This window comes from Octodon degus, unplaced genomic scaffold, assembly GCF_000260255.1.
Source record: "Octodon degus isolate 3935 unplaced genomic scaffold, OctDeg1.0 scaffold00026, whole genome shotgun sequence".
Classification (NCBI taxonomy): Eukaryota; Metazoa; Chordata; class Mammalia; order Rodentia; family Octodontidae; genus Octodon; species Octodon degus.
In genome coordinates, this window is record NW_004524602.1 from 17177827 (window position 1) to 17202068 (window position 24242).

The window sequence follows — 24242 nt, forward strand, 5'->3', positions numbered from 1 at the left end:
GGGATTGAACCCGAGTCCTTGAGCTTGCCAGGCAGGCGCTTGGACAGCCAAGCTATCTCCCTGGCCCTGTATTGTCTTTTTGCAGGGTGTGCTTGGGTACACACAGCTGGTGATTAACCACAGTGGTGCCTTGTTGAAGGGCTAGTTATGTAATAAATCTTTTTCCAGCATGATTCAGAGACAGATCAGAACAAACTAGCCAGGACATATGGGAAATTTGACTTAATTATAAAAGACATTGTAAATTAGAACAACAGGTCTAAATGACTTTCACATTTGTACTTATTTACATATATTAACAATCAGAGATGAGAATAGGGCTTTTTAGCTGCACTAGGACTTGAAAATAGTTGTATAATCTTGTTTTTAGAATTCAGTTTATAGCAGTGAAATAGACCCCTCTATGATCTTTATTGAAATTTTATGCAAGATTCTCTATATAATTTTGGTTTCCAAATAGACAGATGAACCCTTTAAGAAAATTCACGTCTTCTTTACTGGGGTTTCACAGCTCCTGTGCTCTTTCGCTTCAGTGTTTTAGAGTTTACTTCACATCTCACGAAGACTTTCTCCTGTGCTGGGTGAAGTAGGTCGTCCTTGTTTTCCGAGCAGAATGTCATTCTGAAGAGAAAACACACCACAAACAGGCATTACGTTTGAGAGAGGACTGTTTATGCATAGTCAAATAGTACTCAGATTGTGTGTTGCTTGGGATGGATATTTTTGGATTAGACTCTTATGTTTGGAAATATCCTCCTAGCTTCCGAGAGAAACAAAAGCCGAGGTGACAGGGCCTGGCCAGGGCCCCGGGCTCTGCCCGGTGAGGTGCTGCACAGAGCTTGGTCTCCCAGTTCCCTCCCTCCCCCTTCAAGCTGGTCCTGGAGGATACAAGGCGACCGTTTGCCTCAGGGTAGACGCGCAGTCCCTTGATTCCTCCCAGAGGCAGAACTGGCCTAGGTCTCCTAGATAAGCTCTGGCTCCCATTCTTTTTAAGGTTCTGGGTGTGAGGCCCGTATGGGCCTTTCCTCAGCCAGTATGGCTTGTTCTTCCTCTGGTTTGCATCTGTAGCAGGATCCTTAGTAAATCAAACTTTAAAAAAAAAAATGTATTTAGGACAGGGTCTACAGGGTCTCACTCTATAGATCTGACTCCTAGTGATTCTTCTGTTTTCAGCCTCCCATGCGCTGGGATTACAGGCATCCACCACCACGCCCAGCCTCAATTGCCGCTCTCAGAGCGCCCTGGGGCGGGGCCGGCTCGGCAGGGGATAGAACCCCTGCCCTGTGCTTTAGTCCCCTGAGCTATCTGGCCGGCCCTCTAAATCAAACTTTTTAAAATGAAAAAGTCATATGAACAAGGTAGGGTTGCATTCTTTTTTTTTTTTTTGTCATTCAGTGTAACTTTATTTACTATTTATTGCACATAACTTGAGGTCTTTAATTTCTAACCACCCATAGGGTTGCATTCTTGAAAAATTCAAATGGTAGAGAAATATCTAACGCAGACATTAAAGACGGCCTCTGCCAACACCCCCGCGCCCCTCTGCTCCCTACGCCTGTGGCCTGGGTGGTGTCTCTGGGCCCACTTTTATCATTTACGCACATATCAATATTCACATGCAAGTGCAGCTGGAGAAGAGGCATGCCACTATACTGCTTGTATTTTCTACAATTTTTCCTTTTCGCCAATAAAGGGTGCTCAGAGACCTGTTCATGTAAGTACATTTAAACCTGCTGTGTTATTTCACCTGCTTATGGCATGCCATAGGGCATTCAGGGTTCTCCTGTATATATATATAATGTGGAACTGGGGATTGAACTCAGGCCCTTGCACTTGCCAGGCGAGTGCTCATTCTTCTGAGCCATCTCCCCGGCCCCCGTGTGCACATGCCGTGTGTGCATTTCAGCGAGCGCACAGGCACTCCAGCAGCACTGCAGACACACACGGGTAAAAGGTTGGGCCAGAGCATTATGTGTACTTGAAATAGGAGAACAGGAGTTCCAGGAGACCAAGGATGGTGCTTTCTCTGCACGCGGTTTATCTGGTGCCCATGGTGCTGCCCGGCATCAGTAGGTACTCAGTAAATTTTATTAGGCGAACAAGTTTCTCTGAAAAGCTCCTGTAATGAACCCCCCTCTTACCAACCTAGATACTGCCTCCTTCCGTTGCAGCCGAATGCATGGGTCATCAGCGAGAATTTCACTGCTTTCGGCTTTGCACGTACCTGGTTACTAGTGGCCAGTTCTCTAGGTCTTGCCACAGGGCCAACACCTTCTGCTCTGCCGCTTCCGGCCGCCCACGACCTCACTTACCCGGGACTGTGCCGACCGGCAAGGAGATCGTGTTGCCCTCACCCCGCCACTGAGGTGGTGGATGACTTAGCTTGCTGTTGCCTCATGCTTTTAAGAATAATTACGGATATGGCGTGAGCGTTGGCGTCTTGACTCTGCATTTTGGTTTGCAAAAGGCACCCAGCAACTGGTATGCATGACGATCTCCATCTTTCCTAAAGTCTCAGAGGGGTGAACCTGGGCTCAGGACGCGGTTCTGCCTGCCTGGACCTAGCCTGGCCCTGCGCTTGCGCAGTTGCTTCCCCCGACCATCCTTGCGCTGTGGCCGTGGACTCGCTGCCTCAGCCTACCTACCGAGGAGAGCTGCACTTGGCCACGGTCCCTGACCTCGGGTGATGCTCGCATACATGAAAGTCTGATGACCTGCCAGGGAGCTCGTTGTTAGTAAAGTTAATTTGTCTTGTTTTCCTAATTAGGTCTTGGAACTTTTGTATCCTGAGGCACAACTCAAAAATTTTTTGGGGGGTGCCCTTCAGTGGCACCAGTACTGTGTGGCCACAGAGAAGGCACTTTGATGTATACCACTTGGGGGCTATGGGTCTCTCCTAGATGCAGCCTGCTGCGCCCCAGGAAGGGCGATGCACCCACCCTTTTGCTCGCAGTGCCGCTGGATTTGTCTGCGGAAACTCGGCTGGAGGGCCTGGCCAATAGGAGCAGCCCCGCCGTAAACAGCGTGACGGCAAGGAATGGGCCACAGTTCGGCCGAACCTAGGCCACAGGGGCTGAGCGTGACTCCAGTGCCTGGGCCCCAGGGCCTGCTCCCCTCCCTCTTCTCCTGTCTCAGGCTGGGGCTGTGCACAGCGTCCCGGGCAGCCTTGCGGTCTTCAAGGCCGCTCTCAGGGCGAGGCGCACCGGCCCTGCTGGGGAAGCCAGCAGGGAGCTGCCACCTGGAAGAGCCGGGTGCTGTGGGCTCAGATTGGTCACAGGGAGAGCTCTGCCGGCGGACCGCGGAACACGCTCTCAGGCACTGCCAGGATCGCATCCCCAAGAGGGACAACCCCAGAGTGCAGCCGGCGTGGAAGGGACTCCGGCTCCTGGTGGAGGACCTGGGCCCAGTAAGGCATGGGTCGGAGGGGAGCAGTCTGCTGCTGTCCTTCTCTGCCCAGGACAACCCAGGGGAAATGAGCTTCCCGACACGGGAAGGTGAGAAGTTGGGGAGGTTCCCGGGACACGGAGGGCAGAGACGGGCTGACCCAGGGCTGCTCGGAGGGTAGGGCCCAGCGTGGCATCCCTGTTTGCAGTTGAGAGGACATGGGCAGGCCCCGGAGCCCCTTCTGCCCCTGGGGACCAAGGATCCGGGACTCATAAACCCTCCGGGCTGGCTTTCTTAACGGGTTCACGTGGGGATTTCTCAGGGCTCTGGTTAAAGCAGAGCTCCCTTCCCGAGAGCAAGCACAGCGGGATGCCCTGCAGCTGGGCCTGGGAGCTTCCAGAAAGGCTTTGACCCCAGACTGGAAAGGTGCGACCTGGGGCAGGGGCCCAGTGACGGGGTGTCAGGTGCTTGAGATAAACAACAGAGCCACTGCATCTGCTGCCCAGAGAGGTGACTGTCAGCCCAGGCGGTGAGAAGGAGCATGGGGAATTGGAACAATGAGGTGCAGCGCGGCGTGGTAGCGCACACCTGCCATCCGAGTACTGGGAGGCTGAGGCAGGAGGATCACCGTGAGTTTGAGGGTGGCCTGGGCTGAACATTTGAGGTCAGAGACACCCCACCCCGCCTAGGCAGTTCGCCCACCTTTGCTGCGTCTCGCCCGCCTTGACTCGGATGGTCTGCAGCGCCAGGCCCAGGCCCAGGCCGGAGGAGCGCGAGTGTCCGCCCCACGGCACGATGGCCTGCACTGTGTTCCAGACGCTGGTCCACACTGCGCTGCGCTCCCACTTGAGCTTGACCAGGACCAGCTCGCCCACGTCCAGCTCCAGGGTGACGAGGAAGGAGTAGGTTTTGTTACTGGCGATCTCCTCACTCCTGGAAGACACAAGGGGAAGCAGGCAGCGGCTTGGGTGACGGCAACAATGCTGTGGCCCACCCGGGATGTGTTAGGCTGCCTGAGGGACCCGGGTGTTCCACAGCCTAGTCACAGAGGCTGCAGTGAGGTCACTGGATGGGAAAGCTGGACAGAGTCTCTGCAAGGTAATCCGTATGTGTGCAGGCATGCACTGAGGCATGAAAAAGTGAAAGAAAGAAAAACTTAAAAAATAAGAAAGGGCTGGAGATATAAAATCTCTCTGAGTTGTGCCACTGGCGTGAATCTAGTGGCCGTTCTCATCTTGGCTGTTTCTCCCCAGCTCCTGGAAAGAGGCCCCTGGGAGGCTGCAGAAGGCTGTGGATTCAGGGTGCAGCGGGGGGTGAGGGTAGAGGGACCCCCAGATGAGCTGATGAAGGTGCTGGCCAGAGGCTGATGCGCGGCCTGCTAGGGGCCTCCCCACAGGCCAAAGGCCCTGCATCTCCGAGGTCTGTGGGCAGGGATCCCCGGAAACACCAGCTCCTGGGAAGCCGGGGAGCCTCAGGGTGAGAGGCGGCTGCCCATACCGTGCTTGGTGAGGGACAGGGCAGGCAGCCCGCTGGTGTGCTGGGCTTGCTGGGGGCTGGGGGCGGGGGAGCGCGTCAGGCTGTGGCTTCTAGAGCCTGTCCTCCTGTGGACATCAGGTCTCCCTCCGCCCTGCCAGCCTTCCCGCATGGCCCCTGTCTGTCACACACCCACGCCCGGCACACAGGCACACACGGACCCGGGGTTGCTGGATGTCCCCTCTGACCAGTGTCCCTGGCACTCACAGTGTGACGGGGACCCGCTGCACTTCCTCCTTGGTCCCAAGCAGCGACAGGGTGAAGGTGGGCTCCACTGGTCTCTCCAGGTGGCTGACGAACTGCATCCTGAACTGGTAATGATAGACTGGGCGGAGACAGACAGGGGAGCCCAGTGGGGCTTCTTCATTTAAAATGGGATGCGTTTTGAAATTTAAAATTTCAAGGGACCCCGAGCTTGTAGACCCAAAGCAAAAATGGGCATGTGAGGTGAACACATCTCAGACGAGGAAGAACAAACAGCAAATATGTGAAAAAGTGTTCAACATCACTGGTCATTCGAGAGATGAAAATTACAGCCACACTGAGATTCTGCCTCACCTCGTAAGAATGGCCGCCATCAAGAAATCAGCCACAACAGATGCCGGAGGGGCTGGGGGAGGGGGAAGGAACCCTTCTCTACAGCTGGCGGGAGTGCAGACTGGTGCCAGCACTGTGGAAGTCAGCGTGGGGAGTCCTCAAAAACTAGGCCATTTGGCCCAACTCCTGCCCTTCTTGGTAACTTCCCAAAAGAAAAGCACCCCACCGCGGTGACGTACGCACGGCCATGTTTGCAGCGGCGCAGTTTGTAATAGTCAGATCTTGGAAACAGCCCAGATGCCCATCAACTGGTGAGCGGGTGACGGTTTGGGTTTTTTATACAACAGAGTGCTGCTGCTCAGCCATAAAGAAGGACACTCTCCACATCTCCAGGTGAAATGGTGCGCCTTGCCGCCATGCTCTTACGTGAAATAAATCGGACATGTGTGTGTATGCGTGCGTGTGTGTGTGTGTGTGTGTGTGTAGTGAGAAACCAACAGTGTAAACTAAAGGACCTAAGTGTGGAACACGTATTGTGAGATAGGAACAAAATGCTCAAATGGGCAGGGGAACATGGTAGGGGGTGGGGGAAAGAAAGAAGGAAAAGTAAAAAATGAAGGAGGAAAGAAGGAAAGCATGGAAGCAGAGCTTTTGCAAATGAGGGGAGGAGGGGTGGAGGCGGGGGGGGGAGAGTCAAGGCACGTCACGAACAGGTGCGGACTGTGATGAGTATGATCGTTATGTATGTCTCCAATGTACCAATAACAGCTGATTGGGAAAAATAAACAAATAGCATCAAAAGAAAGATAATGCAGGAAAAAAGAAAAGATAATGCAGGGGAAGAGCTTGGATGGATGGACACCAAGGCCAACAACACCGTGCATGCAGTGGGGTGTGACTGCCTTCTATCTTCATTCCCCTCCTCTGTCTATCTGCAGTATCTGGAGGGGGCCCACCCTGTGTGTGTCCTACAGGAATGAGAAGGGCCGGGTGCAGCTCCGGCAGAGCGCTGGCTTGGCATCTGGAGGTCCTGGGCTCCAGAAGATGCTGCGGTGTGGCCTGCCTGCTACCTGCGGACCTCCCGGAGTAGGACACATATTTGGTAAGGTGGAAGCAGAGTGAGAGAGGCGCTTTCTGCAGTAGTCTGTCCGTAAGGCTGACTGGGGGTGCGCAGAGCCCCAGCTGAGCAGCACGGCCCAGCCCCCAGACCACGTCTCCAGGTGCCGGCAGTCCTGGGAGCCAGTGCTGGGTGGTGGAAGGAGCGCATTTCCTGATGGACACACAGCGGGCATTGTCTGGCCCTCGGGCTGGGCCCCGACAAGTCCTTCTACTGGGTCATTGAAGAGTGGCCAAGTGCGGTCTGCATTTAATTGTCAAAAACACAGAGCTTGCTGGGAGACAGGCATTGTGGGACGCTGCCCGCATTGCCCCTTTTGCTGGAAGTGCCCTGAGATGTCACCATCACCCCCACGGAATGAAGGGAAACACCTGGGCTCAGCTCGGGGCAGAGGCTTGCTGTTTAGTTAACCTTTTTCCTGTTGCTGAGTCCAAATAGCCCACACCGAGCATTAGAGGAGGAAAGGCTTTTTTAGCTCATGGTTCATAGGTTTCAGTCACCTGGCTCCACGGCAGGATGGTGGAGCAAAGAGCGATTACAGGGGAGAAACAGCTCATGGTGGGCAGAAGGCAGCAAGCAGCAGGCCTTCTTCCAGACCCTTGTATTCTATTCAGGTAGCCTTGGCGGGTAGCACTCACACCCAGAACCGGGCAGCCTTCGTCCTAGCCTCGCCCCTCAAATCAATCCCAGCAGCACAGCCTTAGTCTTGTGATCACACGTGTTAGATGCGGTCACCTCTGAAAAGCCCCAGCTTCGAGCACACCAGGCTTTGGGGGGCATCTAGACACGAGCCACAATACTCGCCAAGGCCCCCAGGGCCGAGGCTGCCCTCTCCGCAGCCCGGCCGGAGAGCTACACTGCCTCTACTTCATCGCAGCCAGCTCTCTGCTTGACTTCCCTCTCGCTGTTTGGCACGATGTATCCCACGTGCCAACACTGACAGGGCAGCTGCCCAGAGCCCTGCTTCACATGGGCTCTGGGACCACACCTGGATCTTGGGAAGATCTGCCTTGGGCCGAGAATGGATTTCTGCTTTGCCTGTGTTGGCTGTGGAATAAGCTGGTAGTTTGCTTGGAGATGATGTGATGGGATTGGGACCAACATCTGTTGAGGTGGGAGGCACTTCTGAGGACTTGAGTCCAAGGTACTGTGGGGAGTCCTGCTGGAAAGCTTGGAGGGTACCCAGTGCTTGCCCCTGCCCCACATGTGGAAATCCCATCTCGCCAGCCAGCCTCCTGCCCCAGCTTCTGTCCTGCGCGCCTGCAACTCACGTGAGACTCGCTCTGCCCTATCCTGTGTGTGGCCCTGCTGGGCTTCCAGACTGTAGCTAGCGGTGGCCTGCCCCTGTGTCTGCAGACACTGCCTCTGCAGACGCCTCGCGGGGCCACAGCAGCACGTGCTGGCTTCCGCTGGCCCCAAGTAGCAAACACTGCACCTTGATTTCCAGGCTGTCATCACCCTGGCCAAGAGCCCTGCGCCAGCAGCTGCTCAGATCTTCCAGGCTGGAGAAAGTAGTTCAGTGCCCCAGGACTCACAAGAGGCCCGGCAGGGAGCCAGGGGAGGGCTGAGGACCCGTATCCCAGGAAGGGTCCCCAGACCTGGGGCACCCTTGGGTGGCCACAGCAGGGAAAGGGAACTGGGTCTGTCATCCCAGGGCCACTGCAGAGGTATCACACTGGGGGTTGACAAGGAAGAGTTGGGGCCTGGAACAGGGTTATAAAGACACAGGGTGCAGGCGTGGGTGGCAAGGTGGGAGATGGTGCTGGGAGGTAGGGGCTGCACATTTTCACTTTTTCCTTAAGGTCTAGGAAGCTGTTGGTCCAAAATATAAACCCTAAAGCCAGGATTGCAGAGCCAGGCTGCTGGGCTTACGGCCCAGAGAGCATCAGGAAGTCACCCCACTTCTCGGTGCACCCACATCCAGCCCAGCCCAGTGTCGTGTGTACTACCTGGTGTCTATTGTGTGCTCCGCCAGGGTTGCTGGGACAGACAAGTGAAGCCATGGAGTGCACCGTGCGGGACAATCACAGGGACTGAGGGCCACCTGCCGATCGCTGCCAGGCACCTCTGTGCCCTTCGTTCTCCATAGGTGCCCAGTGTCTGTGTGACACTGTGTTACCTCAAGGTAGAGGTGAGGTAATGGAGCACTGAGAAGTGGGGTGACTTCCTGATGCTCTCTGGGCCGTAAGCCCAGCAGCCTGGCTCTGCAATCCTGGCTTTTAGGGTTTATATTTGGGACCAACAGCTTCCTAGACCTTAAGGAAAAAGTGAAAATGTGCAAAGAATTTTAATTTAAAGATGCCATTGCAGGCCAGGCATGGTGTCCCAGGCCTGTGACCGGAGGCACTCAAAGGCTGAGGCAGGAGGATTGCTGTGAGCTTTGAGACCAGCCTGGCTACATAGTGAGTTCAAGTCCAGCTTGGATGGCCTAGCAAAACCCTATCTAAAAAACACCAAACAATTTTGCATTAACTTAATTCTTTTTTCTTTCTTTCTTTCTTTTTTTTTTGTAGTACCAGGGATCGAACTTGGGACCTTGTGTTTGCCAGGCAGGTGCTTATGCCACTGAGCTATATCCCTGGCCTTAATTTAATTTTCCCCCCTTTTTTTGGGGTACTGGGGATTGAACTTAGAACCTTGCACCTGCAAGGCAAGTGCTGTGCTGCTGAGCCAAGTCTCTGGCTCCTATTCAGTTAATTTTTTATAACAATTATTTATTTAAAAACAAATGAAAGACACCCTAAATATTTAGTAATAGAGGATGACTACAGGCCAGTAATGACAATTCCTGCTTCTCTTCTGTCCTTCGTTTTCATTTCCTTCCTGTGCTCTCCCTCGCCCTCTCCCTCCTCCTCCTCGAGGTAGCTCTCACAGTGTTGCCCAGGCTGGCCGTGACCCCTTTCCTTCCGGTGCTCCTCCTGTCTCAGCCTCCGAGTAGCGGGGACTACAGGCACGCCCCACCATGCCCCCGTAATCATTCTAACAGCTCCCATTGCATGCTTTGCTATGTCACAGGCACAGCTGTTCTGCATGACTGCCCTCATTTCTCTACAACTCTACAAACTTAAAAAAATTTTTCTTTTCAAACATTTTTCATCAAATGTATCCCCCCCCCCATGTTTTATGTATCTGGTACAGGGTCTCACTATGCAGCTGGGATTCATAGTGATGCTCCTGTTTTCAGCCTCCCCAGTGCTGGGATTATAGGCATGAGCCACCATGACTGGAGGCGGTCGCTGGCTCAGCACCCCCGGGGGGTGGGGATGGGGATAGGGTTGGGGTTGGGGCTGGGGCTGGGGCTGGGGGGTGGGACCGGCACGGCATGTGGGACCGGGGACCAAGCCCTGTCCGTGCACTTGCAAAGCAGGCGCTTAGTGCACTGAGCTATCTCACCGGTCCTCTATAAATTTTTGGAGATGCTCACACACTCCTCCCCACATTTTACCTAGAAGGAAGGCGGGCCCCTGCTGAGGCCTCCCACATCCGGCTCCCACCAGCCCCATCCCAGTCTGAGTCAGCCTGCTGAACCCAAATTCCGATTCCTGGCTGAGGGATATACTCTTGGGAAGCCACCAAAAGGTACTTTTGGAGCGGGTCTGACTTTCACGAGTGAAGTGAGAACGAAGCAAGACCCCAGTAGAATCCGAGGTTGCGTTTCCAGTGTGAGGCCCCTTCTACAAAGCAGAACGCGGAGAGGGCAATTCAGAGAAACACCCACGGCACTTAGCTCTGGGGAGCAGAGAGGCAATTTCGTTCTCTTCCTCACGCTTTCTGTGTTTTCTTCATACGGAAGAAGTTTAATTAGAGTGGAAAAAGGAAACGCTTTCAAAGCAAACACAATGGGAGGGAGCGCAAGCCGCTGTGCCTGTGATGGGAGTCAGGCCGCGCACTCGTGGGACCTCTTACCCTCTGCTTAGTCTCCCGCGCATGCATGTCCACTGTGATACCTGACAGTGGCCGTGGGGTCACGTGGATGGCTCGCATCCCCGCAAGGCCCCGGGCTCGCTGGGCACTCAAGGGGAGTGGATGGCGCTCTGTGTGGAGGCCCTCAGAGGACCCGTGCTGCAGCACAGACCCCGTGAGCAGGAGGCCCGGAGGCCACCGTGGCCTGCCACAATCTGACTGTAGCAGATTAAACGCTAAGCTGACTCTGTGCTTCTCAGCAGGCCAGGCCCCGGGCCTGCTTGCTGGTGGGCCCTGCAGAGGCCCAGCAGCGCGTCAGGGCGCCGGGCAGAAGCATGGTGCTCACCGAGCGGTGGCGCTGCCCCGACCAGCAGTAGCACCTCACCCACTCCCAGCTTTGCTCTCCCGGGCCTGTCACTTCCTTGCTTTCCCGTCCAGCCGTTAGGTCTGGGGTGCAGCCACAGTCCTGCGGGGTTCTGTACTCCACCGCCTCTGCAAGAAGCACCCCACTCCTCTCTTTCCCCTGGGTGCTGCTTTCTGTGGAAACCAGGACTGTTCCTGACAATTGGGAGGCTTGGAGAGCCCAGGTTACCTCGCTGGTTAGCAGGGGGACAGAATTCGAGCCCAGGTGTCAGAGAAGCGGATCCCTGTATTCTGAGGGAAGGCACCCCTTTGGAGCCTGGGGATCAGCCCTCATGATCTCCAAGGTCCCACAGAGTGCTGCCTGTCCCCTGCAGGGTCCCAGGCAGGAGGTCACCGTGAAGGTCTGTGTTGCAAGGAGCGTGACCAGGGGTTATGGTGGCAGTGACAGATTGCTACTGTGAGTGGTTGAGCTCATGTCACCACATGACATGGTTAGTGAGGATACTGAAATGCTGTGGGAAAGGCTTGCAGCCTGTGACACAGAGGCAGTGGCCACGGGCCAGGCCTGGCGGGAGAAATCCTGCCCTGACGGAGGGCAGCAGGAGCATACCCGCACCCTGAGCACTGGAGCAGGTCCCAAATGGGAAAACCCCGACTCTGACCTATGGGTTCTGCCAGCACCTTTTCATAAATGAGAAATTAGCTTTCTTTTTACACAGCACACTGCGAACGCTGGGTCATGGAACTTATAAAGAGGGAATGCTGTGTTTCTTGTTTTCTCAAAGGAAAGAGGGCTCAGCTTTGGTGGATTTGGGCCCCGGGAGCTCCTCTGATGGCTCTGAGTCCCCTCGGTGGAGGGGCTGCTGGTTGGGACTACAGGGCGGAGCGCTCGAGTCTTCTGCAGGTGCCTCGGTCTCAGTGTCAGTGTGAAACTCCTCGAAGGCAGAGACCCTGGAAGTGTGGGACCCACAGCTGTGGGTCCCCATTAAAGCTGCTGGATGCAGTGGCAAGGGGGACAGGGGCTTATGAACCCCTGTCTGTGCACACACGCCTTTTCCGTCCATCATGTGGGACTGTAACATCAGGCCTTGCTTGTCCCTGACGTCACCAGAGGGGCGCTCTTCCCAGCTGCCCCCATAGAGACAGAGGAGGCAATGAGCCCGGCAGGCAGAGCTCTCTGCCTCCAGCCTCTGGCCAGGTGTGAATGTGCGCTCTCAGGGCTGCGAGGCCCTGTGTTCAGGAGTCTGCACACCTCATGCTGTTGCTGAGGCTCATGTTGGTTCTCTCACCCCTGCAGGTCACAGGCTAAGAACCCCTTCCCACGGCCTGTGTTCTCTACTGGAGCTGGGTCAGGGCAAACCTTCCAGGGATGTAGAGGGCTGTCCCCTCACCCCCTAGGGTGACAAAGGTGCTGGCCATTGGAGCCTAAGGCAGCACAGGCGAGAGGGTGGGGCATGCTTTGTGTGGCGCCCTGGGGGCTCAGGTGCACCACCACTGCAGAGCCCAGAGCTGGGCAGAGGAGAAGCTTCCTTTTTGCCCAGCTGGGGAGGACCTTTAGCCTCTCCATCTCTGTCCCCTCAGCAGCTGCATGGAGGGATGAGAACCGACCTGTTGTGGGGCCCACCCGCCACAGAGCACCCCGTGGGGACAGGACCCAGCCTCTGCTCGGAGGCTGGCATGGTCCCAGCTTGCTCTAAGCAGGACGTGGGGTGTGGTCCCAGCTCGCCCTGAGCAGGACATGGCTCCCTCCCCTGCCTTTCCTTCCCAAGAGCTCCGAGAGGCTGAGCCAAAAGTGGGCATCTGAGCCAGAAGTGGGCATCTGAGCCAGATGTGGGCCCCCAGGCCTGAAGTGGGCATGCCAGCCAGAAGAGGCGTCCAGCATGACTGAGAAGCTGGATTTGTCTTTCATTTTTCACTTGCAGCATTTAAATGTTATTTATTTATTTAGTGTATATTTGGTATAGGATCTCACCATGCAGATCGGACTCAGCATGCCCTGGGGAGGGGCCAGTACAGCAAGTGGTGCCGGGGATTGAACCCCGGTCCCTGCACTTGCCTAAGCAGGCGCTTAGTCCCCTGAGCTATCTCGCTGGTCCTAGCATTTAAATTGAGATCTGAATGGCTGCCAGGGAATGACTACCCTGTACCCAGCTCCTCTTCTGAATAACAGTGTCACCAGCAGATTGAGCTCGCTGACAATCACGCTCATTGACCCCTTCCAAATTCCCTTGCTGCGCTGGAGGCTACCCTGATAACCCTCCTGGACAGGTGGGGGGGTATCCAGGAGGCAAGTAAATGGGGAGGGGATGGACCAGCCCTTGTGCCAGCTGTTTCCCTGATGTCTTTGTGCCTGTCAGCTGTCTGTGCAGCCGCTGTCGCTTGCTCTTGGGTCTGTGCAGCTCACACTGGGGACCCCGGCTGCTCACTGGGTTCAGACAAGTAAGGTCTCCTGAGAGTTAGTTCCAGGCCCCCTCGCTGGCTGGTTGGTGCCCACCAGTCCTGCTTCCTCCTCTATAAAACCAGGGAGTGGCCAGCCCTGCCCCCTTCACTATGCCGGGCATTAGAGGGGCTATAAGGTGTATCAGACGCCAGTGAGCTTAGAGGGTGCTGACGGCCGGGTCCCTGCTCCCCAGACCTGAGTCCATAGGGTCCTTAGAGCATGACTCAGTGGCAGAGTCCTCCAAGCTCTGCCCATGCGGGGCTGCAGGGAAAGCTAAGACTGGAAATCGCCCAGCTGTTTAGAGGGCTGAGTAGATGTGTTCATGGCCATGGGTGTCACCCAGTTCCCCCAGGGGGATTTAGGCCGCCACCGGTGTCCCCGCCAGCCTCTGCCCAGGATGTGGCCGAAGCCCCTTCAGCACAGTGCAATGGGTTCGATATCAGCCTAAGCCTCAGGGTCTGGCTGGGACCTCTGTGACAGGGACATCCTGCCAGGTCAGGAGTCAGAGATGCACATGTGGTTGGGAGCCCTGTGCTCTGGGGGGCCCAGCTCAGATGGAGAACTGGGCTCTGGTCTGCATGTAGAGGATATCCAGGTCACCGGACCATGTCATCAGGGTGGTCCAGGCCACTATGGGGACCTTCTGCATCCGATGTTCTAGGGGCCATGGCAATGGACACAGAGGCAACCCACGGGCTGTTCTGGAAGTGGCCAAGGCTTCTCCTTCTGGTCCTTGGCCTTGGGGCTGCCCATTGCTGGGACAAGAAGGTTGGCACTACGGCTGCAGAGGTCCTGCAGTGCCGAAACCCCGGACGACCATGGAGGGCCACGCGGCACTCACCTCGGAAGGGGGCCTGGGCACGGGTCAGCAGGAAGAGTTTCTTGCTCTTGCCCCGCGGCTGCCGGCGCGCGTGGTAGCCCAGGGAGCTGCAGCGGCCCTTCCTGCAGTCCAGGCACAGGCCCCGGCTGAAGCTGGCCATGCCGCTGCACTGGTAGCCGGTGCTCTGTGCGTCCTCATGCAGCAGGGAGTCGATGAGGAGGTGCACGGCCCGCTCGTGGGCGCACTTTATGGTCTGGGGAATGGCTGGAGCACAGGGCGAGGGCAGCGTCACGCCGGTGCCTGCAGCCTCAGCTCCGAGGCCACCTGGCTCTCAGCCCCCGGAGGGTTAGCTGTGGCACGTGGGGCAGGTGGGCTCGCTAAGGCTCACCACGGATGGAAAGCTGACGTGGGCCTCCCTCCGGGCTGCCCCGCCTCCAGGCAAGGCCCTCGGCACTGCGGGCTTTGGGGACCCTGGGGACAGCATGGTACGACAGGTGTCTCCACAGGGGTCCACTCCACTGGGCGGAGGTCGGATTAGTTAAGAGAGTAGGGGAGTAAGATCAAGATGGGGCCATTTCATGAGTGGCTGGGGCGGGCCTGGTGCTGAGGGGGGAGGGTGAGCTGGTGGGCAGGGACTGCGTGGGCTACAGCTTGTCTTCTCTCTTCTTTTTGCAGCAGAGGGTATGGAATGCAGGGACACGCTGCCACTGAGCTGCAGCTCCAGCCCTTACGTTTTTATTCTGAGACAGGGGCTCACTTAAATTGCCAAGATGAGGCTTGAACTTGGGATCCTCCTGCCTCAGTGGTCCAGAGTGTTGGGATTGCAAGCGTGCACCACCACGTCTGGGTAATTTTCTTAAGAAAGCCAGGCCAGCGAGCTGCTCCCGCAGCATGGTGGTGGCCTGCCGCAGCCTGGGACTTCTCCCACAGCGCTTCCTGGGTCCCACTTGGCCATCGCACCCCTCAGGCCTGGGGCTGGATTCAGGAGGACACCGGGCAAGGAGCTTCCCAGGTCTATCTCTCGTGACTTTTGCCCTTTGTTTCTAGGGTCCTCCTGTCCCTGGCCCACAGGCCCTTGAAGACAGTCACTGACTCGAGCTCACCCAGCCAGGAGGGGGTGGGCAGGAAGTGGTCATCAGGTCAGGTGTGACTGGGAGAACTGCTTCAGGGTGGGGACTCTCAAACACCAGTCTGAGAAAAATGGGGACTCCCCCCAACACCAGAAACTGGGGCCAGCTGAATGCACAAATTGGGGTGTGCCACTTTGCTTTCTGGTTTTTTTTTTCTTTTTTTCTTTTTGAGACAGCATCTTGCTATGCAGTTCAGGCTGGCCTTGAGCTCACTTTGTAGCCCAGGCTGGCTTCAAACTCACAATGATCCTCCTGCCTCAGCCTCCGGAGTGCTGGCATTACGGGTGTGTACCGCCACACCTGCCTGGAGGGTTGTATCACGTTGAAGTTTTGGAATTGGCAGGCAGAAGGTGGGGAGCCAGGAGGGGTACTGGCAGGGGATGAAAGAAAGTGGTGAGGGTGTCCCTAGCAGGCTGTGGGGCTAGGGCAGAGGGTGGGACTGCAGCCAGATTGAAGGGGGGGGGACACTGGTGTAGTGAGGTCACTCTGGTATTGAGGGTGGGGTGGTGATGTTGCCCCCGAGCACTGTGGGACGTGGGGTGTGGCTGCTCCTGGCCTGGCCTGTTCTCCAGTGAAGCAACACCTGTGGGTGGCCCGGGAGCCCCGGCTGCTGCTGTTTGTCCCCAGCCCTGGGTGTCCCTTAGGCCTGCGTATTACTGTTCAGGACTTGGGGATTTGGGGGGATTGTGACCGGCCCTGTTCGAGCAGATCTGCATGTGGCTCAGCATAGAGCAGCTTCTAAGCCAAACCTTTAGAGAAGAGAGCAGACCTCTGCTTGTCCCAAGGAGTGGCCCACTGGGGACCACCAGCCTGGCCCCACTAGTGGGCTTGGGGACCACCCCCGCATCCCCGCTTCCCTGGGATCCCCTCACCGTTCAAGCCGTGCTGCGCCAGGTGCTTGTAGAGCTCCAGGAAGTGGCAGCCCGGCTGGAAGCTGCCCCCGTTGGGGTAGAAGTCGTCGTGTGCCACGGGCTGCTTGATGCCCACGCTGAGGCCCATGTGCTCCCGGGTGAAGGTGTGGATGGCGTCGACGAAAGCCGCGTCGTCCGGAGAGAGGCGTTCGCTGGGGGACGTGCCCTCGAAGAGCGGGCCGGCAGCGTCCAGCCCTAGCGGAAAGGCCAGGCACAGTGAGGCAGGGCGGGGCGGCCGCGCAGGGAGCTGAGGCGTTGGCCGCGGTGACACCTTTCTGAGTGGCTGCGGAGGCGGGACGCAGGCCTTGTCTCTGGAGAACCTGGCCGTGGCCTTTCCACAGTAAAATCACAGCACTGCGCGGTGCTGAAAGCGAACCCGGCTGGGAGGAACCAGCCGGTCCCGGAGGGGAAGAGGCCGTGGAGCTGATGTAGCGGCGCAGAGAAGGTTATGGAGAGCGCCTGATTCACTTAAACACATCACTGCTAAGTGCCCCTCACACTCCTGTCTGCTGGCCTAAGAGCCCGCTGTGCTCGAGGTCCACAGTTCTAACCTCCCTGGCAAAGAGTTTCTTTGCTGCCGCCTTCTCCGCAATTGCCCCAAGCATGCTGGCTTTGCTGCGGCACTAAGGTCATTTCACCGGGCTGTGCAGGGTGGCCACGGCTCCGGGGCAGGATGCAGTGGGCACGCAGAGATGCTAGAGGCCACCCTGGTGGCCGGGGGTGGGGGGCACCTGAAGGTTAGAGCCCTGGCCCGCCACTCCACTGGCCCAGAGATGAAGAGAAGGAAGATGAGGAGTGGTATGCGTTTGGCTCCAGCTTGCCACTGTCCTGTTCTTCTTTGTGACACATACTAATTATATTCCTCATGGGGAATGGGCACATACCCTGTATTTCTTCCCAAATAAGACCTAATCAGAAAATAACCCCTAGTGAGATGGTTCAGGATGCGTCTAATATAAGCCCCGCCGCAAGATAAGCCGGGGTTGAGATCCTGAATCAGATGGGTGCATCTAGGATATCCCTTGCGACTCGGGACTGGTGTATTGAATTCTAAAATAATGCTAATATAGAATTCAACATAATACATAATATTACTGACTTCAATACTTAAAATAAGTGATAACATAAATTATAGCTAAGCGTTAGTAGATACCCAGCGCTCGCCTTTGGCCTAATGGCCCTGGGGACGCAGACAGCGCAAGCCCAGCATTCGCGGTTGGGAAGGAGCGGTGTGGCTGCGCCGGGAGCGCAGGTGCGCTGTGAGCAGGCGGCACGGACTGGAGGTACGTGTGTGAGGACAGCGTTGTCGCTGGGCATGAGGGATGGGGTCCGGGTTCCTTGGGAGATGGAGCTGCAGGCAACTCAGGCCCGGATGAGGGTGTGCCGAGCTAGGACGCAGCCAAGAACGGCGGCTGACCGAATAAGTGCCGGCTATTGTGAATGGAAAAATAAGGCAGCTTGAAAATAAGCTCTAGGACTGGGAGATAGCTCAGTGGCCTAAGCGCCTGCCTGGCGGGTGCAAGGACCCGGGTTCTGTCCTTGGTACTGCACGCCGTGCTGGTCTGCACTGAGCCAGCCACTGAAATTGGGCGTGGTGGCGCATGCCTGTAATCTCAGCACTGGGGAGGCTGAGACAGGAGGATCACTACAAGTCTGAGCTGCATAGCAAACCCTGTACTAAATAAATAAATAAATAAATAAATAAATAAATAAATCTTTTAAAAAAGGAAAGAAAATAAGCTCTCGTCCATCTTTTGGAGCAAAAATTAATATGTGTTCTTATTTTCAGGGAAATATGGTACATATCTCATGTTGATCTCATGTTGATCTCATGTTCAGTATCTTTTTTTTTTTTTTTTATAGTACTGGGGATCAAGCTCAGGACTTTGCACTTGCCAGGTAGGTGCTTATGCTGCTGAGCTATATCCCTGGCCCTAAACATCTTTTTTCAAAGTTTAGGATGGTAATAGAAGATAACAAGTTTTTTAAAAATGCTCTTACTTAATTCATTATCTTGTATAATTTTTATACTAGGATTTTTTTTTTTTTTTTTTTGAGACAGTCTCTTGCTACACAGTTCTGGCTGGTCTTGAGCTTACTTTGCAGCCCAGGATAGTCTTGAACTCACGAAGATCCTCCTGCCTCAGCCTCCTAAGTTCTGGGATCACAGGCATGTACCACTATGCCCGGCCCTATAATTAAAAAAAAGTTCTTCCTTGTTGGGAAAGTCACTACAGCTCTGCATTTTGTCTTAAATGTTCTTTGTTATAGTCTTCTGGGTCTTGAAGGATGAATAGGAGTTTGGTAGGTAGGCTAGGGCTGGGTAGATAGGTTGTGGGCAAGGGATGCTGGTTGCAAAAGCCCCAAGACACAGGAGGTAGCAGTGTGTTTGTAGAGTGGAGGAAACTCTTGTGCTTTTGAAGTCTAGAGTTGCAGGAAGGGGCTGGTGGGAGAAATTGGAGCATTTGACTGGGAGGCCGGGCAGCAGCTGCAGGCCTCGGTGGGCCCCAGGGGCTTCGCAGGTGGGGGCAGCTTGGGGCCAGTTGTACGGGGGGGGGGGTGAAGGGTCTCTCTGGGCAGGGGCTGCCCGGGGCTTGTCCCTCGAGGTGGGCCAGCACTATCACGGCTGGGGCTCCCTCCCTGGGTCGCTCGCTTGGGTTTGCCCCTTTCTAAAGTATAGATCAGAAATTTGCCTTCGTGCTGCGGAGCTGCACCGCGGTACACTGAGTGGTCGGTGCTGTTGGCCCACCCCTGCAAGGAAGGGCCGGGAGCGAGGCCACATTTGGTGACTCTTGCTCTGGGGTCTGCTGGTGTGGTGGCAGCTGGGGCAGCTCGAAGAGGTCACTGGAAGGGCCGGGCGTCACCAGCGTGGTTACCTGTGATCCTCCCGAGCTTGTGCCTCCCGCCGATGAGGCTGCCTGCGAAGCCTGCCACGTGGGCGCCCAGGCTGTACCCGATCAGGTGGACGTTGCTCGGGGACAGGTGCGCAGATTCCTGGAGACAGCGAGGCAGGGTGGGGAGGCGTCTGGTGGGCTCTACCCCCGCCCCAGGGGGCCTCTGTCCTCTGGGAGGGGGGCAGGCTTGGGGGCTCCCAGACCTTTGTGCCTGTGGCACTGACACCTGCAGACGGTCGGCTCTCCCGTGTGGCCTCCGTGTGTGAGGGGTCCTGGGACCCCCTGTGGTGCCCTCAACCTGCGCCACCCCCCTTTGGGGGAAGGGGGGGCGTGGCTTACCTCCATCCAGCGCAGCAGTGCAGCCACCTCCTGGCCCACGAGGCGCGCATTGCGCACGGCCACTGCGTAGTGCCGGTGGGCCAGGGCCAGCCAGTCCACCAGCGCCACGTTCACTGGCTGGGTCCCCAGTGCGGCTGCCAGCTGATGTACCCAGTTCTCCAGGGTGCCATCCACCTGCAGTTTGGGATGCCAGATGGGCTCAGGCTCTGCCAGGCTCCCCACCGACCAAGAGTCATGGCCTTGGGGGCTGGGGAGATGGCTCAGTGGAATAAGCGCTTCCCTGGCAAGCGCAAAGCCTGAGTTCAATCCCCAGTTCCAGAAAAAAAAAAAAAAAAAAAAAGAGCCATGGCCTAACCTCACCCTGCACCAAGCTGCATGAGCCGTGGCAAAGGGAAAGTCTACAGCGTGGGCCCCAGGCGGCCCTGCTGTCTCCCACATGGCCTCTGAGAGGAGTCCTGGGGGCCCTGGCAGCCCTGCATCCCAGGGCACAGAGTTGGAGGAAGAGTCCCAGCTCAGAAAGAGGATGAGGGTGGACGGAAGAGTGTGGCCTGGGTGGAGAGGGGTCCAGCAGGAAGGGGCAGAGTCATGGCAGGGCAGGCCTCCTGGGTGGGCCTGGGAGAAGAGACTGCAGAGGAGAGGCTGGGACTCGGTCCTGACCCCCTGCCGTCTTCCCATTTGTCGCATGTCCACCAGGTGCTTTTGGGTACAAGTAACATCTGGCCTCCAAATTATAAGGTGCTACCTGGAATACAGATGTGACAGCTGGCTCCCTAGCAGCTGTTTGGGACTATGAAGATGAGGCTGAAAGGACCCGAGACCCTGGGGAATTTGTTGACCAGAGCTGTCTGGTCAGCGCTGCCTTAGGTATCTGGAGTACTGGGTGGCGTGCAAACAAACCTCTGTTTCGTGTGAACCACTGTTAATCTTATTTGCAGCTGGCTTCAAGCCTCACCGAAAGGACCTCCCTGGGAGTCCTCCTTTCCAGTTTCCCAGCCCTCCTCGAGGCCTGCCAGCATCCGCAGGAGCCTCCCTCCCGGCGGGTGGACTGTGTCCCTCCTGACCTCCTTGCCTTCTCCCTGCCCTGTTTACAGTGGCGCTGGGACAGCCACAGCGCTGACAGCAGCCCTGGGAGAGGGAGCAGGGCACGCTAGACACCCAGGCACACGACGCTATCCCTAGCTCCGGCTCCTCAGTGTGATGCACCCAGGAAGGGGAAGGCGTGTGAAGGCAGGGCAGGAGGAGGGCCTAGCCTGCTTACCGACCACCCATGCACAATGAGCACCAGCGGGCGGGAGGCGTTGAAGCCGCACTTCTGCAGTGAGTTGGGCCGGTGGGGTCCTATCTCACAGCCTGGGCTGTCCTCGTCCAGGAGGAGCAGGAAAGTGGTCTCCATCTTCTGCAGGACTTTCTTTGTTTCCACGACTTGTGGTCTCCCCAACGGCTCTGCATTGTAAGACCAGGGGGCAGCACTGGGCCTGGTATCCATCCCAGCTCTGACAGCCCTGGGGCCACCAAGGGGCTGCGAAGGGCACAGCCAGAAAGGAGCAGCCAGGAACACAGGGTGACTGGGAAGGACACCGTCCCTCTGTCCTGCCACCCCAGGGACTGGCCAGTCAGGCCCAGGAGGGTGATCAGGGTGTGAGGCAGGTAGGCGGGGCACACCCCACCCAACCATACTGACACTGAGAGGTGGAGCCAGGATTCGAACCCAGACCTTTCTCCTGATGCTAGGGAGAGAGCAGGTGGAGCCTCTCAGTGAGGCGATGTTCTCCCTGCAGGGACACAGGCTGGGGTTGTGTGGCGTCGGGTGATGGATTCTGCTGGGCCCAGGGGCTTTTCAGGGAGCAGCGCTTACCCCAGGTGGGGAGCTCTGCTTGTGCAACTAGGGGCGCGCTGCGTCCAGGATCGCCATGGGGACCCACTGCAGCTCGGTCATGGCTGTGCGCAGGGGGAGATGGGGACAGGCCAGGCAGCCTGGGAGGGCTCAGGGCTCTGGGTGGCTGCTGGCTACTCAGGAGCTCTGCAGTGAGAAGAACCTGAGATTTCCCTCTCGGAAAGCTCCGGAGACCGAGGGGAGGCGGTGGCAGGCAGCCTCTACCACATCATGCCTGTTCTGTTGAAGCGCTTCTGTGGTGGGGTGGGCAGTGGCTGAGTGCTGGGCCACCCGTGGTTGGCCAAGGATGGGATGCCTGAGTGAGAGTGCGGGTCAAGGCGGTGACATCCCTTCCTCAGATGTGGAGCTTGGAGGCTTCACCTCCCTCAGCAGCCCGAGGAAGGCCACGCCGACAGTCTGGTCAGTGACTCCCTGCTGCCCGAATTCTACAGGCCCTGAGCATTGTTCTGAGTGCAAATCACCCAGGCTTCTCTTATGGCAAGTCCTGGGCTTTTGGTTCTGGGAGACAGACGGCAGGGCCTCGAGGTGCTGGCCCACAGGGAAAGAGGGCAGATTAATGAAACCAGCTTTCCTACCCAAAGGTTGCTTGCTCCAGGGGCTGTGCTTCCTGCAGCGGGCAATGATTTTTCACAATGAGGACAGAGTGACTCTGTGTGTCGTTCAAAGGTGGTGAGAGCGAGAGTCTGAGCAGCCCCGTGGAGGAATGCAGACCATTTCTGCTGCCCGGAGGCTTTCGAACGCCCGTCACCGCTGAGATGGTCCTCATCCCTGGAAGCCAGCCCTGCCTCACTTCCTATTCTTTGGGGTGCCGCTCTCCTGGATTTGGGTGTCAGAAGCCAGTCTCAGCTTGCACTTGGGGGCTCCTGTCCCAGCCAGTGCGAAGCCCGGTGTTCCTACACGCCCCTGGGATCCAGCGCACGCCCCTGCACACGCACTGTCTTGTGTTTGCCACTTCCTGATCCCCTCTTTGGGTTTTTCCACCCTTGCGCATAGCTGCTTAAATGATCTTTCGGTACAGGAACCACGGATTCCCTGCGACTCCAGGCTGCTCCGTCTTGCAGCGAAGGCCGCCACCTTATCCCACCTCCCCAGCCGCCCCGTTTCTTGCTAGCAGCGGCGCCCGCAAAGCCCTTGGCATCAACACCGAGTCTCCGCGCCCGGCTCTGCCGCGCTGCCCTGAGCTCCAACCCACTCACTCCGCGGGGCAGAGCCGGATGCCCTCCAGAAAGCCTGCGACTCTGCCTGGAGGAGGAGAGTACTGTCGCCCGCTGCCCCTGGGCGCGTGTCCCCGATCCTTGCACACTCAAATGGAAACTTGTTTGCCTAGCTGCGGGTTTCCTCCGCTGGGCCTTGACCGCGCAGAGTGCCGGCGCCTGCTCAGGGCTGGTGGCCTTCACGGGATGCCACCCCGCCGCCGCGTCCTGGCCCTGGGGTCGCTGCGCTCCCTCTCCTCCGCCTCTGCTCATTTCAAGGAGCTGTTTCAAATGCCAGGAGGACGCAGGAAAACCATATGGGGGTAACCGTAGTGCCTATCCTGGGGCTGTCACCAGGCCTAAGTAAGATTCCATAAAGTGCTTGCGACAGTGCCCGGCCCCAAAGAGCAGCCGGCAAGCTTCGCTGTGAGGTCCCGCGGAGCAGCTCGCAGCGGTGACCCGCGACCTCCTTTCTCTCTCTGACAATGCCCCGCTGCCCTGGCCGGGCTTGCTCTGCCCCGTGCGTCTGTACTTGGGATGGCTCTGAGCACGCGCCGTGGCCGGGTGCCTCCGGGCAGGTGGCGCAGCCCAGGCAACAGGGGGAGGAGCGCGGGACAGAAGGGCCACACAGGGCGGACCTCGCGCAGCCGGAAAGCGAACAGCGCGCAGGTGTGCGTGTCCTCCGACCCACCTCCCGCTCGGTGGGCGCGCAGTCTGTGCCCAGGCCAGGTCCCGGATGGAGGCAGCGGCCGGGTGCTGTTCCCAGGAGGCTCCAGCCCGCGGCTACCTTACGATGCAGGAGCTACCGAGAGGTGACCGGAGGCTCGGTCAGTCTAGGAAGAGGAACAGACTCTGGCAGCTCAGGTCAGGGAGAGATTCCAGGAGAACCCAGGCTCGGTGCCTGGAAAGTGAAGAGTGGCAGAGACCAAAGATGGGTCAAAGAGCGGCTGTGGCACTTGGTCTTCCCCGGCCCTGAGCCTGGGCTCCAGGGTGAGCAGGCGCTGTTGTCTTAAACAATATTCCTATCAAGCACGCAGAGGGGAGCTGTACACAGAGTTGATCAGCGTTTTAAGATCCCCAGTGGGCCAGGTGTGGTGGCACACACCCAGAATCCCAGTGCCCAGGACCCTGAGGCAGGAGGATCACTACAAGTTCAAGACCAGCCTGGGCTACAAAGTGCACTCAAGGCTAGTCTGAGCTGCCTAGTGAGACCCTGTCTGAAAAAGACAAAAATAAATAGAGATCCCTGGAGAGACAGCCATCACAGGGGTGAGCTTCAGTCACAGCATGGCCTCACACACACCTCCTCATACCTAGCAGTAGCCCCATGGCTGAGGGAGGTTGTTGTAAGGGGAGAGGAGGGGGACAGTCTGGAGCCCACGTGCCCGAGCCTCTGCAGGAGCACAGTGGTTGTCCCCTTCCTGGGACCTGCTGAACACTTGGGCTCCTCAGCCAGCCCACAACCACAAGGGCCCACGGCTGGGCCACACCCAGGCCTCCATAGCGGCCCCTCCCCAGGCCTCAGCTAGACACCTCACCAGCTCTGGTGCCCCTGTCCCCAGGGCCAAGTGGACCTCATTCTCACCATCTGCTTGCTTCTTCCTTCATCTCCTGGTGGGGATGGCTGTCCCAGCACCATACCTGCTGTCCTAGCACCACACCCGCAGCCTCAGCACCACACCTGCTGTCCCAACACCACACTCACTGTCCCAGCACCACACCCACTGTCCCAGCACCACACCCACAGCCCCAGCCCCAGCCCCACACCTGCTGTTCCAGCACCA

At 57.4% G+C, this 24242-nt stretch overlaps 1 protein-coding gene across 1 annotated transcript in view; it reads right to left on the reverse strand.

The window, feature by feature from the left end:
- Positions 1-212: 212 nt before the first annotated feature.
- Positions 213-24242, reverse strand: part of Lipc (lipase C, hepatic type) — a 105342-nt gene continuing 81312 nt past the window's right edge. Inside the window, exons 3-10 of the mRNA XM_004628960.2 lie at positions 20630-20814; positions 19372-19545; positions 19015-19132; positions 16100-16333; positions 14119-14361; positions 5125-5242; positions 4087-4317; positions 213-621 (exon numbers count right to left, since the gene is read on the reverse strand). Of these exons, the coding sequence (XP_004629017.2) occupies positions 495-621; positions 4087-4317; positions 5125-5242; positions 14119-14361; positions 16100-16333; positions 19015-19132; positions 19372-19545; positions 20630-20814 (1430 nt within the window). The 3' untranslated portion in view covers positions 213-494. The remainder of the gene's footprint in view (positions 622-4086; positions 4318-5124; positions 5243-14118; positions 14362-16099; positions 16334-19014; positions 19133-19371; positions 19546-20629; positions 20815-24242) is intronic.